The sequence below is a fragment of the Phyllostomus hastatus genome, unplaced genomic scaffold, assembly GCF_019186645.2.
Source record: "Phyllostomus hastatus isolate PE091 unplaced genomic scaffold, TTU_PhHast_1.1 phas_contig_196, whole genome shotgun sequence".
Taxonomy (NCBI): domain Eukaryota; kingdom Metazoa; phylum Chordata; class Mammalia; order Chiroptera; family Phyllostomidae; genus Phyllostomus; species Phyllostomus hastatus.
The window spans coordinates 25,799,054-25,814,323 of NW_025333709.1; the positions used below are offsets into that span (position 1 = coordinate 25,799,054).

Consider the following 15,270-nt stretch of genomic DNA (forward strand, 5'->3'; position numbering starts at 1 on the left):
AGGAGTGTACAAGGGCTTTAAATAACAGGAGGTGGGGATCATGTGGAGCTATGACAGAAGCTGCCTATCACAGTTTTCTATCTGTAGCTAGTTATATATAGGATATTCTCATTAGCTGCTATTCAAGTATTAGCCAAATAACCAAATTTATTAATATTTTGGGAGGCCTGAGGTAGATATGCTTTTTTTAAAAGAATAAATTATATAACCTCTTGCCAATCTGGATGAGTTTTATTTCAACTTGGACTCATTATAAATGTTAAATTATTCTTATTTTCACCCTAGATAGTTAATAAATATGCTTCTTTATTTATTTGGATAAAGGATTTCAGACTCAGTATTTAGTAACTTGTTCAGGATCTCTCAGAAATTAATTAGCCCTGGCTGGTGTGGCTCAGTGGATTGAGTGCCCACCTGCGAATCCAAGGTTTGCCAATTCAATTCCCACATGCCTGGGTTGTGGGACCATGTCCCCAGTAGGGGGTATGCAGGAGACAACCACATATTGATATTTCTCTCCTTGTCCTCTCTCCCTTCCCCTGTCTATAAACAAACAAACAAACAAATAAATAAATATTTTTTAAAAGACTTTATTTATTTTTGGAGAGGGGAAGGGAGGGAGAAAGAGAGAGACAGAAACATCAATGTGTGGTTGCCTCTTGAATGACCCCTACTGGGGACCTGGCCTGCAACCCAGACATGTGCCCTGACTGGGAATTAAACCGGTGACCCTTCGGTTCTCAGGCCAGCATTCAGTCCCCTGAGCCACTCCAGCAAGGGCAATAAAATCTTTAAAAAAAAAAAAAATCACTCAGAAATTAGAGTCACATGTTTTAAGAGTACTTGAGTCTCATATAGCCTGGTTTTCCCAGAGGCTATGTTCCTAGGATTTACAGTGTTTTCTTATTCTCTTATATTTTGTAAAGAAAAGATGTTATAGTGATTATCCTAGAAAAAAAGTAATTTCTCAATGTTTTTTTAGAGAAACTTGATTCCAGAGGGTTAGGACAGGAAGGATGAAAAGCATTATGCTTGAGCTTCCCTTTCTGGGTGGCAAAATGGTATAAAGGAAAAACCATTGGGTTGGACTATCTGAAGATCTGGAAGTGAGTCCTCGCTCTGCTGTTGACCAGTTGAATTACCTTGGGCAAGTCACTTATGCCCTTGCGGGACTCTGATTATCTGTAAAGATGCCATCTTACCTACAGTATTTTGTAAGAGCCATTCAATAAATGCCTGTCATGTAATTGGTAATGTATTAGGCATTTTATATATGTGTTGGCTCATTATTTCCCACATCAATCTCATTAGGTAGTTATTACTGTTATTCTAATAGAGTACTTTACAGAGTTGTTTGAAAACTTTTAAATAAGCTATTAAAAAAAGGAAAAAGGGATTATGAGATAAAATGACCAGATTGTAGAAAAGTAATTTAGAGTTTATTTTTTAAATGTTTATTGATTATAGAGAGGGAAAAACACATTGATGTGTAAGAGAGAAACATCAATTGGTTGCTTCCCATATGTGCCCCGACCAGGGATCAAACTCACAACCTAGGTATGTGCCCTGACCAGGAAATGAACCCCCAACCTTCTGGTGTATGGGATGATGCTCCAACCAACTGAGCCACAATGGTAAGGGCTACAGTTGATTTTTAAAAATCTACTAACTTTGTAATTTATATGTATACAGATATCATAAGACAGTGTGTGTTAAGTTTACACCTTTGGCATTATATAAAAATAAAAATAGCTAAGTGGACATTTGTTTGGCAAATGCTAGGTATAGCACTTAATGGTGAACACTCTGAAAGTCATCCTAGCCCACTTTCATCACTGATGGAAAAAATAATTCTAGACTTTGTGTCATTAAAATTTATATGTGTATGCATAAAAATTTATAACCATTGTTACTGATTGCAGGGCAATTCATGATGTTAAAGCCACAGATTTAGGACTAGGTAAAGTAAGATTTAAGGCAGAAGTAGATTTTGATGGACGAGTTGTTACAAGATCATATTTGGAAAAACAAGATTTTGACCAGATGCTACAGGTAAGTTCATGTATTTATTGTTTTCTTATAAAGCCAATGGTTAGAAAAATTACTTTTTAAGTACGTAAAATAAAACTTGCCTTTTATAGCTTATAAAATCACCTTAGCTTTCAACTTCTTACAGTTTCAAAATTTGACAGAGACCCTTTTATTTACTGTAGAGTGGGTTAGAGGAGATAGAAGTGCAAACTTATTATTAAAGTGCTTGCCAGGCACTTTGTATATGTTATCTGATTTACCTTCAACAACCCTGTGAGCTAAAGAAATAATATTTTCATGTGTATATATGGGTGAGTAGAGACAGAGTGAGATTAAATAACTTGCCTAAAATTGCAGAGCCATAATATGGAGTCACATATGAATTTAGATCTCTGTGCCTCCCGAATCCATGCTTTTTTAATTAAGAATAGTTTAAAAGAGAATTTACAGAGGATAATATAATGAACAGTGCAGGGGTTGCCACTTGCCTTTGTCAAATCTTAACATTTTACCATACTGTATTTGCTTATGATCTAAAAAAAAAAAAAGGGGGGGAAGAAAGAAAAACAGTTGCAAAGACAGCTGAAGTCCTTGTTTTCTCCTTGTAGGTCCCATCCTCCCTCTTTCATCCCTAGAACTAAGAATTATCATGAATTTAGTACTTATATTTCTTTTTAGGTTTTTATATTTCTCAATATATTTTTATTAGCATAATATATAATAGGATTTTGGATGTTTAAAAATTGATATAAATGGTAACATACAATATGATTGCCTCTATAATTTGCCTAATGACATGTTTCTGAGATTCTTCCATGTTAATATATAGGCCTTTAGTTAATTTATTTTAAGTGCTGTATAATATTTTGTCTTATGAATATCTGCAATTTATCCAGTCTCTAGTTAGTGGACATTTATATTGTTTCTGATGTTAAGGTATTAGAAACAGTGCCACAGTGGCATTTTCATAAATGTTTCCTCGCTTACATGTGCAAGAATTTCTTTAGGGTAAGGTACAGCTGGATTCAAAATAGTTGGGCCTTTGGGTGAACATATCTTCAACTTTTCTAGATACCGCAAAGCTTTTCTCCAAAGTGGGTCCCTTTAATTCCTACCATTAGTGTATCAAATTTCTATTGCTTCACATTGTTATTAGATTGTATTGATAGAGTTTTGAAATGTTTGTTATGATAGGTGTGAAATGTTATCCTGTTTTAAATTTATATTTCCCTGGAAGTAGTAAGGTTAATAATTGAAATTATTGACCTTTGGGATTTCCTCTACTTGTTTCTTTGTTTAGTTCATTTCTATTATCTGACAGTTTTGTAAACATTCTATATTTAACACGCATAATGATACTCATCCTTCCTCAGTTGTGTATATGCAAATGTCATTTCCTACTTTGTAATTTATCATTTTACTTTGTTGTACAGAAGATTTAATGTGGTTTTTAATTTTAATGTCAAATTTGTGTTCTTTTTCTACGTTTTATAATCTTGCCTCAGTAATCTTCCCTTATCCTATTATTACAAAAATATTTTTTTAAGTTTTATGGTGTGTTTTTTACCCTTAGGTTATTGATCCACTTAGAATTGTTTGTTTTTGTTTAATGATCTGAGGTAGGGGTTTAATATTATTTCTTTATAGAAAAATAATTGCCCTGACACTATTTATTGAATAGTTTGTTTTTTTTACCACTAGCTTCTAGTGCTACCTTAATGAAGCATTTTACTCATTTTTTTCTTAAATTTTTGTGGGTTTTTAAAAAGATTTTATTTATTCTCAGAGACAGTAAGGGAGGGAGAAGGAGAGGGAGAGAAACATCAATGTGTGGTTGCCTCTTGTGCACCCCCTACTGGGGACCTGGTTCAGAACCCAGGCATGTGCCCTGACTGGGAATCGAACCAGCTATTCTTTGGTTCACAGGCTGGCACTCCATCCACTGAGCCACACCTGCCAGGGCTTGAATTTAAGTTTTTCAGAAGCAGGTGGTTTATTACCTATGACTTGAAAATTTATTATTTTTTATTAAACTTAATGGTGTTATAATTTTTAAAGGAAATCATCAATGCACTACTGTGATTTTAAAATGATTTTATTTTGTTTTCCTACTATCGTTTTCTTTATAGGAAATTCAAGAAGTGAAAACTCCTGAAGAACTAGAGACCTTTATGCTTAAACATGGAGAAAATATTATTGATACTTTAGGAGCTGAAGTAGACAGACTTGAGAAAGAACTAAAAGTAAGATACATTCATTATGATGTAATAATATCTATTTTTTTGAGCACTTACTCTGTTAGACCCTGTGCTAATTGCATCACATGTATATTCTTTCAGTAACCCATGATGCGTTAGTTGCTCTGGGTGAGAAAATGGTGGGTTAGAGAAGTTAGATGGCTTATTCAAGAAAGTAGGGGAATTGGGATTTGAACCTATGTAGCTCAGTTCCAACTTCTGTCCTTTCAATCACTATTCTAATCAACTTGCTTAGTATCTAACATAGTCAAAACATTTTTGTTTGTTTTTAAATAAGAATTAGATAGTTTCATAAATTTGATAAGTTTAAAAGGTAAACTTTAAACTTTTGAAAAAGTTGGGAAAAAAGTAGCATGTGACTGTAAACATACACATACACCCTGCTTTTTAGTCTGTCTGATGTTATTTTATATTTTCTGTTTGTTTTTCTTCAGTTGGAGGTCATTACAACCTATTGGCTATTTTGCTGAAATATTACTTGAGCAGACTGTTTTAAAAAGCTCTCAGTGTTCTCAAATGATACTGACATTGGTGTTCTGTTTGCAGTGAATAAAACTTGTAAATAACCTTTAACATATATAGCTTGTTGAAGGCAATGCATTTTCTTCAGTTGATGTTGACTGTTCTTTAGTTCTTTAAAAAAACTGAAGAAAAACAAAAACAAAAATTGAGGGTGAAACGTTTTTATTTCTGCTTACTCTTTTAGAATCTAGATAGCTGATCAAATTAAACTGATAAGAACAGACACTACACTTGATCTTAGCCAAAAGGCCGAGAAGCGATAGCTGATCAGATTAATACAAGTACTTCAAATAAGATGATTTTGTTAATGTTGTAGTTCACAAGGTATGTCAGGAATTATTTTTGAAGTTTGTACATAAATAGTTCTCAAATATTTTGGTGTTAGGACCCTTTAGATTCTTAAAAATTACTGAGGGCCCAAAGAGCTTTTATTTGATTTATAGTTATTTATCAAATCATAAATTAAAACTGAAAAGTAAAAAATATTTAAAAACCTAATAAATCTATTACATGTTAATATAAATAACATTTTAACAACAACAACAACAACAAAAAAAAACAACAAACCTTCCAAAATGAAAAGATAGTGAGAACAGTGGCATTGTTTTATATTTTGGCAAAAATGTAAGACAGCCAGATTCCCATGTCTTACTCTGCATTCAGGCTGTTCCCATATATTGTTTTGGTTGAAGGATGTGCAGAAAGGGAGCAGCCTTTGTAAGTACTCTTAACACCTGCCTTTTCAGGTGATTGTGATACTCTCTGTTGATATGATACCAAAGCTTAGTTGCAGTGTGGAATCTGAAACCATATCAGTGAACTTTTTATATGTTTGTGAAGTTAGGGGGCACAGTCCACAGGACCACCCTCGTTTCTAACACAGCTTCAGAGTGCAAGGGGTTCCTAAGAGCACTCTCAGGTTAGATGATTGGCTAGGAATTTCAGAACTCACTAAATGCTATTAAACTCACAGTTGTGGTTTTTTACAATGAAAAGATTGAGATTGAAACTAGCCAAGGGAAGAGGTATATGAGTCTGAGTTCCAGCACGGAGCTTCCATTGCCCTGTCCCCATAGAGCCATGGACAGACTTTCTTTCCCAGCAACCGTGTTTGACAGTTTGCAGGGAATATTGCCATCAGGAAAGCTCTGCTAAGCCTGGTGTCAGGAGATTGTATTGGGCTTCATAGCTGACTGTCTAAGCAGCTGTCCTTGACATCTTCAGCTCCTTCTGGAGGCAGAGCAGATACTTTGCAACCGAAGTCAATGAGGACATAATTTTTAGGCAGGACATCCCGAGGGCTTAGAGATCACTTCCCAGTAGCCAAGGGCAAAGGCCAGACCTGTCTTTGGGTATGATCCTCTACTATATACTATTACATTAAAATCTGTTGGCCTATCTTTGTCTCTGAATGGATATTTTATCCATGCATGACTCTGTAGTATTATACATTGATCACTTGGAAAATAATTAGTTGACTGAATCTAGGCACACCTTTCAAATGTTAAATTTTAAAGTAGAAGCTGTCAGGCTTACAGTGGATAAGCATTTTCCAACATTCTGATTTTGACTCGAAAGCTTGCATTTTATCATTAGCAACAAATACTTTTAGTTGTTTACTTTGAAATAACAGGCTCATTTTATTTTTTTTTGAGAATCTCCCTGCCAAATATCCAGATTTGAATAACCATAAATTGTTAATTATTCTTTTATGTAAAAATAGTGTTTAGGTTTAAAAAACCATCTGATTCAGGTCATAACTCAAGCAGCCACAGAGGTGCTTTTCTTGTGACATCAGATTCAGTATGAAGCAGGAGGGCTTCATACATCCCATTTTGTCACATAATATTGTCAGAAGTGCACTCACGAGTTCAGGTTTAGTAAATCAGTACTTTTTACTACTTCATGAAGGACATTTTAAAGGGAAATTACCTTTTTAAAAAAATACTGTGAGTGTCTGGCAGTCAAGAAACAAAATGACTGCGGGCATAGTTTGGTACCATTGCCTTGAATTTTGCGAAGGTGTTGGCAGTTTTAGCCACCATTGCTGTTATGCCATCAGAGAGAATGTCAGCATAACAAAAAAAAGAAAAGGGCAAATATCATCTCAGGCAAAACTATGAAAATAGTTTTGATCTTGCATCTCCCCAGAAAAGGTCTCAAAACTCCAGTGATCCCTGGAGCACACTTTGAGAACCACTGTTCTGAGTGAAATGTGAGGTGATTATTTTTGTGCAGGATGACATGAGAATGAATGAACTTTGCTTTTTCAGTTCTATCTGTTCTTATTTACCTGTTAAGGAAAATAATGACTTTTAAACTCAATATTTTTTCTTTACTCTTTAATAGAAACAGTAAGTCAGAAGCCAGATTTAACAATAAATACAACATTGATCAGTCTAAAATACACTCTTATGATAACCAGATAAGCTTGTTTCTTGCTAACTTGGTGTTTTAATTAGGAGCTCTTTAATCATTAATTGTTTGAACTATCTCATAAGTGTTTTTGAATTATATGAGCCTTTCAAGCCAGGAAGCCAAGTTGAACCCACATTTTCAGGTGGAAACACCTCTGAAAATGTTCTGACTAAGGTAATAAAGTATGAGTTATATTAATTCAAAGAAAGTTCTTGATAGTTAAGACATAAACCGAGAATGCATGAATATAATTCTTTCTTCTCATGAAAATAAGACGATTTTCTTTGAAAACAAAAACTTTGTACAGTGGCATATTCCCTCCTTTTTAGTAACTAAACATGGTTGCCTTCTCAGTTTAAATTTTAGTAATTACTGATTGACTTTGGAAGGTCACCCTCAGTGCGAAAATTGAGCAGAATAGCAATCTCCACTGAGTAGTGCCATTGATCCAAGTATTAGAGTAGGTGGTATTTTTAGCTTAAACTCTGTAACTTGCTTACTTTGTGTAAAGATGTTAAAAATAATAGAAGCTAATTTATAAACTCCCGTATTATAAATGTGAAATATATCTTGTTCTTATTTTGAAGCTCTTTGAGCTGTTAACTTGAAAGATTTTTTTTTGTTCTACCTCTATATTTCAATCTGTTGATCCACCCTTTTCTATACTTCCATGAAGTTTTTTGTGTTTGGGAGGAAATAATTCTGTTGGAAATGGAAGGTGCCATAGCATTTGCAAATTCGTAATAAGTAATGTTCCAGTTAAATACTCTGCCCTTTACTTTGTCTTTTGCTTCTCTAATTGTATTCTCCTATACCATTTTCTTACCTTGAGACTCCAACATTGCAACATAAATTACATAATTTGGTTTTTCTCTCCCCATAATAGAAGTGTTGGAATGAAATCTTTGGTGGATAAAATGTTCTAATTAGCTCTGACCAGTGTGGCTCCCTCAGTAGGTTGGGCGTTGTCCCACAAAGTGAAGGGTCACTGGTTTGATTTCTGATCAGGGCTCGTGGCATGGGTCATGGGTTCGGTCCCCTGTCAGGGTGCCTGTCTCTCTCACACATCAGTGTTTCTCTTCCTCCCTTTTTCCCTCCCTTCCCTTCTCTCAAATAAATAAATGAATGGATGGATGAATGAACAAATAAATTTAAAAATAAAATGTTCCAGTTTGCATTGAACAGTGCTTGGAACATAATAGATTAGTACGTTTTTGTTGAATGTGTGAATGAAAATTACAAGTTGGACACCAGTTAATGATTTTTAACTCTGTTTAACAAATATTTATTCCATTCCTATTATGTACATGACAGCTTGTTAGGCACTAAACATTAAAATTTTAGGACATTAATTCTATTTCTTTTATTCATTAATTCATTCAGCAAACCTTTATTTGTGTGTCTGCTTTGTATTGGACACATTATATTTTAGAAATTTGATTAGTTTTCTCTCTGAAGACAATTTTTAAAAGAACAAAGTAAATTAACTTGATTTTTTTATCTTGAGATCAGATTTTTATTAGTACACATCTGTCACATAGTGCTCTTAGATGGGATAATTTCAGACTTTCCATGAACAGCTAAACTTTTTCAAGTTATATTGGGATGGGTAAGGATTGAATGAACTAGGAAAATAAGATTCATTTCATTTCTGCTTGAGGAAGTCTTTTTTTATTCCATATTGAATTAGAAGTTCTAGATGCAGGAAATGGTTTAAAATAAAGAAAACGGTGAGAAGAAAAGTGTGCCCCAATGTTTGGTGGTCCCTGGCCACTCTTTCATTGGCATCCAAGAGAAAGCACTCCCGGGTACACCTAACACACGGTATGAGAAAAGTCCCAGGCACACTCAGTGCAGTGCTCTGGCTGGGGCTCAGCTGGAGGTTTTGTGTTCACGACTGAATTCCTTCAAGGTGCCTAATATGCAAATGTGCCTGGCATACTTTTTAAGCTAGGAATTATTGATCCTGACTGGTTATCAGAATCACTTAGAGAGGATCTCTTTTTCCCTTGATGATTTATTTGTCCTATTTTTATCAAATAATACACAAAGTTTATAAAATCAAACAGGACCAAAAAGCTTATGAGTGTCACTTGCCTCACCCTCCTCAGTTCTTAATTCTACTTCTCAGAGATAATCATTTTTAATACATTTCACATTTTAAAAATATTTACTGCCATATTTTTACTGAAAGTCTTATACTACTACTGTTTATTTAACCCTGTGGAGGTCACAGCTGATGAGGCACACAAACAAACTTTTCTTAAATATTGTTACATATATCGGATGTATAGGTTCAAGGTTATGACAAGCTGCACATTTGTACATGACTAATGTTAAGCCATAACGTTTAAGCCATTAGTTTGGTTATAACGTGTTCTATAATGTTATGTGATATTTGAGAGTCAGTTTTATCCGAGAGATACAGCAAACTCCAAAGTCAGTGTTGGTGTATTTATTTTGTTTGTTTGTTTTTTGTTTTGCAAACTTTGAAGTCACTGTTGTATTTTTTTTTATTTACCATTGAAAATGTCTGCAAAAATATATCAATTTGATAAAGAGATTTTGAAGAACTTTAGTGGCTGTTGCTCGAGTCGCTTATCAAAATATTTTTGCAAGTGTTGTGAAAAGTATTTATGCCTCAAGCACAGCAGTATTGTTTTCAATGAATGTTATAAACATTTTACAAAGCTAACTATTGAAGATTCTAATTAATTAATATTAAAGGCATTTTTGGGTTGTATTTTTTAGCAATGTCCATGTTTTCTGTTATTTGAAAAGAAAAGTTTTTATTCTTTGTTTTTATATTTCTTTGTTTAATAATTTCTAGATTGTAACTGAAATTAAAATTGTGTGTTTTCTTATATAAATATAATAAATGCAAATTTGCGGTGTTTTTAGAATTTTTTTTTTGCATTTCAGCACATGCTAGTAATGAATGTATCACAAGGATACACACCGCTTATGCTGTAATTCTCTGACCGCGACCTCTGCAGGGTTAAACATTATTTTGTCTTTGACAGATGTAGATTTAGTTATTTTATGCACTTTCTTCTGTCCTCCATTCTCACAATATCATATTACATTTTATCACACTTCTGATTCCCACAAAATTGAGTTAGGTATCCTTCCTTCATGTACCCATGGGGGGAAAGCCAAAGCCTGTGCTTTGCTCTGTAGTAGCAGACTACTGTGATTGCTCTCTTGCTGAACCTGTATTTCCTCACTAGACATAAGTTCATCAAAGACAAGCACTGCTTGTTTTCCGTTAATTGTTGTATACTTAAGTGCCTGGCACAAGGTAGGCATATAACAAAGATATTTTTGTTGTTACTGAATTGATGTTCGTAAGCTAGCATCCTAATTGGTGGACCTGGCTTCTGCCTGCCTTTCCGGGTTCTCTGACTTAGCTCGTGCTGTTTCTTCCATCTACCAGGGGTGTCCAATCTGTGGCTCGCAGGCCATATGGCTATGAATATGGCCTAACACAAAATTGTGAATTTACTTAAAACTTGATGAGATTTTTTGTGATATGTGTCGCAGTGTATTTAATGTGTGGCCCAAGACAACTCTTTTTTCACTGTGGCCCTGAGATGCCAAAAGGTTGGACACCCCTGAGTCTAGACCCTCCTCATCATTTTGTAAAAATACCATGTTCATTCCTCACTTAGTATATCCTCAGTGAAGTCTTTCTGGAACTCATGAGCACAAGTTAATAGGTGTCACACTTTTGTTCCTAGAGTTATGATTTAGTATATTGTAATAGGAGCTTGAGATCTGGAATCTACCCTGGTTCCCTCACTTACTAGCTGTGTGACTTTGGAGCAGTTAGATGATTTCTTCAAACTTAAGTTTTCTCATGTGTAAAATGGAAATAATTGGGTTGTTAGGAAAGATTTTAAAGTACATGCACATGAGGCCCTTAGCACAATAATTGACACAAGAGTAAGTGCTCATTAAATGTTAACAGTTACTATTAGTAACTATAGTGCTTAAGCTCATATATGGTTATTGCTACATTTGTCTTCCTGGCTAAACTGAGTCCCTCAGGGTCAGGAACAGGGTCTTACTTAATAATCATAGCCCTACTTTCTGGCACATGCCTGGCCCAAGACTATATGGATTGTTACAAAAAGAAATGAATATCAATGCATTTTTTTAGTTATTGTTTTAGTGATTTTCTTTTCACTGCAAATGAGCATATTTTTAGTGCTTTGCAATGCTTGGCACATAATAGTTTCTTAATCCATTACTGTATTAATGAACATAGGAACGAACCCAGGTTGGTGATACTTGCTGTATTATTTATAGTATATTTGATTTATTCATCTATTGATTTTATTTTTTTTCTTTGTTACATAATTTCTCTCGCTATTACACAACAGTGAAATAGTTTGACCAAATGTTTTCAACAGCTTTAGTGATCAAAAGGAATTAAAAAAAACCCAGAAGATTCTGTTTTACTCCAGATAATGTGGTGGTGATTTTTCCTTCCAGAAACGAAATCCTGAAGTTCGGCATGTTGATTTGGAGATACTATAGATTTGATGGAGCGAATCACTTCGGAACAAGCCTTGGAAACGAGTTTGTCGAGCCTTGTCTCCCACACCGAAGGAGTTGGCACCGTTCAGAAGCCATTTTTTTTAAAGATGAAGGAAATAGTTTGTGTAAAGGGCAACTCAACAGTCCACAGGACTAAAACTGCTTCTTCTGAGAGACACAGCACATACTGAATCAGTTTGGAAATCATGTTTTTATAGTTTATTAGGGAAACATTTTCGTTAAATCGATGATAATTTCTCATTTTGGCCTGTCAGAGTATACTGTACCTTGCAATCATGTTTCCTTTCTTCACACTGGTAAAAATAAGCAGCAGCCATAGGATTTCAATTTTTTAATTTTGTTTCCATGGAAGGTTTCACTCCCATCAAAACCTGCCAATCTTGAACATGCTGGCTAAATCTTGGTTTGTGGTTTTTAGTCACTCCATTTCAGTCTGTCTGTCTTCATAGAATGTGGAAATTATTTCTGCATACCTTGTAATTTTGCCCTGAGCACTAAGAGGAACAATCTCCTAACCTGGTTATCCATAAATGTTCATTCCAGAATTGGCTTAGTTACTGAATCAAAGTAAGACCTTTCAGTACACTCTTTAAGGTCATCGTAGGTGCCATTTGTAAATTTTCTTATGTTTCATTTGCTTTTTTTTTCTTATTTGGTTTAATTTTTCTAATGGTAAAAGATGTAAAATAACCTTGGGTTTTCTATGGGCTAGTGTAATGACTGCTTTTTGTTCTGTTTTGTTTTTTTAACTGGCTTCAGTGCCGTCATATGTATTTACTAGGACATAATATGTTTATAAGTATTTTGACATTCTGTAAAATGGACTAGAAATATTTATAATTTTATAGACAGGACAGCATTTTATTTTTAATTTATTTAAAAAGAGGCACTACTTATGTAAACCTGAACTGTGGGATATTTCTTGCTTTAAGAGAAAGAGTAAAGTAAATCTCTTACGCAGAAACTTGTGGCCATGATTTTGTATGATAGCACAATCAGTAGTGTGTCTATAACATGAGTTTTTTTGCAGTTACAAATGGGCATTTAGTATAATACAGGCCTATAGTATTATTTAAGTAGCTTTCTAGCAAACATAAAGTATCAAGGTGAGAAACCAAAATTCAGAAATTGAAAATTTAGTGCAAAACTACAGCTCTGTCTCCATTCATCAAAACAACTCATACGCACTTTAAATTGTTCAGGTAGCACTGAGCACTGTCCGTGCCAGAGTGGTGGCTGAGTGATCTCTTTGCTGGATCAGGGAGTGCTTGGCATAAGGACCTGACTGCTTATATAAGGTCAGTTTCCGAAGCTCACTTAGAGTACAGTTTATGAATTACAGTAAATTGTAATAGCAGAAGGAATTTTAACGTTTTTGATTAAGAGGTTTTTTGATCCAGAAATGTCATGTACCGGAAAATTGTGAAAATTTACCTTGTGGTACATTTTTTTACCATTGCAAAGCATTTTGCATGCTGTACATTTTAAGTGAAATAACATTCCAGTTTTATTTTTTAAGATACAAAATCATTTTATATGTATACATGTACCTACCTACACAATTGGGTTCTCTGTTCCTATGGTTTCAAATTCTTCACTCCTACTATTTTCTGAAACTGTTTTTTACCCATTGTAATTCCCTCTACACTTCATGTTCTTCCTCCCCTCCCCTTCCCCACCTGCCATTTGTTATTCCATGCCGCTGCCTTACGGGAAGGTACCAAATTATATCCAGTCCCCTCTTGGTAAAATTACTCTGAAAATTTTCACATTGCTAGACAAGAATAATTTAACTCATATAAAAAAATCTAAAGTTCATGTGCAGAAGTTATTCCAAATGGTAGATTTTTTAGGACTCTCTAAATGAAGCCAATTCTTGATATTTATGACTTTTCTCATCTGATTTGATTGAGGTCATACCTATTCTTAAATAATAATTGAAGGCTTCTGTTTCTGTCTTATTTTCAGTGCAGAACACCATCGATATTTTACGATGTGTTTAATCAAAATTTGATATGAAGAAGTACAGCATATCAAGCACTTTGAACACTTTTATGGAATCAGGAAGTGTATAACATCTCTGGACCTTTTTTCCTTTTCAAATAGTCAAATTTGAATTTGAAAACCAAGGAATTTGGACTTCTCTCCTTAAAAAGGAGATTCAAATCTTGTGTGAGGTTCTTATTTTTTTCAAATTAGTAGTTCTTATTTGCCCGGATCCATATAATTTGAATATTTAAACATATAAGTCTCAGTATTTTCAAGGGGAATAGCTTCTGTAGTAGAATATTTGCAAAAATAATGTTGGGCAGAGAAGAGGGCTGTCAAACGCCCATGACCCCTCTTTGTACTGAGCTGAAATCTGGGAACTTCCAGGGGTGGAGACACTCGTGTTCAGCTTTGGCTGAGACTGGGTCTCTAATCAGACCCGATGCTAGGGCAAGGTGACACATTGTTTAGACCATGGCGGAAGGAGGGAGGGAGGTGAGTGATGGAGACCTATTTTTAACTGGACCATGTTGGTGGCCAACAGTATCCAATTCCAAAGAGGAGGACTCCTGAACATATAAAGGAAACTGAACTAGGATCAGATTGGAAATTTTTCCCCTAAAAGTTAATGTCTTCATATATCATCCCACACACACACCAAATAACCCAGAATAACAAAATGGTGTAAGACTTGAATTTGGGGTATATTATTTCAGTGCAACCTTAATTATCCTATAATTTGGATAATGCTTTTTGCTAAAATTATAGCATCTAAAGGAAATGGCTTAAGTCTTAAATCTGATAACTTTTTGCAGTAGAATGCTGGGAACTACAGAAAATTGCACAGGCATTTGGAATTTGTACTATCTCAAATTATATTTCTCAAGCTTTGGCATTTTTTAAAAAATGTGATGACCCCCCAATTTGCCAAACTGTCAGAAGTCAGTGAAGCAAAGAATTGAGGGTAAAATGTTGATTCAAAGATTGTCTCTCCTAAATCCCTTGTTCCTGTCTCTAAAATGGAACTTTGGAAGGTATTTATATAGAAAATTGGTCTTGCAGCCTTTACATTTGCATTTAAGTTTACTAGCATTCCTAGATTTGGTTTTATGGAAAAAGAAAAATTTTGTTTCTGTTACATTGTATTTCAGTTGTCCAATTTCGCTGGCAGATAAGATGGTCCTGATCCCTCGGGATGCTTTTTTCCTTAATAAATGTCTTATGCAAGTAAGAGCAGTTCACTATTAGTTTGGGATTTTTTTTCCCCTAATAAATAAATGCTTTTTACACATAAATCCTTCTTTACCTCATGTATTAAGAACTAAACTCGGATTCATACATTTTACCTTAAAAATAATGCCTGTGTTTTTGAACAGAATTTATTCCTCATTGAGTATGCTTGCTAGTTTGTAAGTTTTTGGTTTTGCAAAACCAATATACAACAACTCAATAACGTTATAATCAGTTTTCAGTACAAAGAGAACTGTTA

General features: G+C 34.5%; 1 protein-coding gene and 1 pseudogene across 1 annotated transcript in view; one reads left to right on the forward strand and one right to left on the reverse strand.

The window, feature by feature from the left end:
• Positions 1-15,017, forward strand: part of SLC30A9 (solute carrier family 30 member 9) — a 76,844-nt gene extending 61,827 nt beyond the window's left edge. The window contains exons 16-18 of the mRNA XM_045834292.1: positions 1,923-2,052; positions 4,161-4,274; positions 11,727-15,017. Coding sequence (XP_045690248.1) covers positions 1,923-2,052; positions 4,161-4,274; positions 11,727-11,771 — 289 coding nt within the window. The 3' untranslated portion in view covers positions 11,772-15,017. The remainder of the gene's footprint in view (positions 1-1,922; positions 2,053-4,160; positions 4,275-11,726) is intronic.
• LOC123815980 lies at positions 4,861-5,072 on the reverse strand (annotated as a pseudogene).
• Positions 15,018-15,270: the final 253 nt, after the last annotated feature.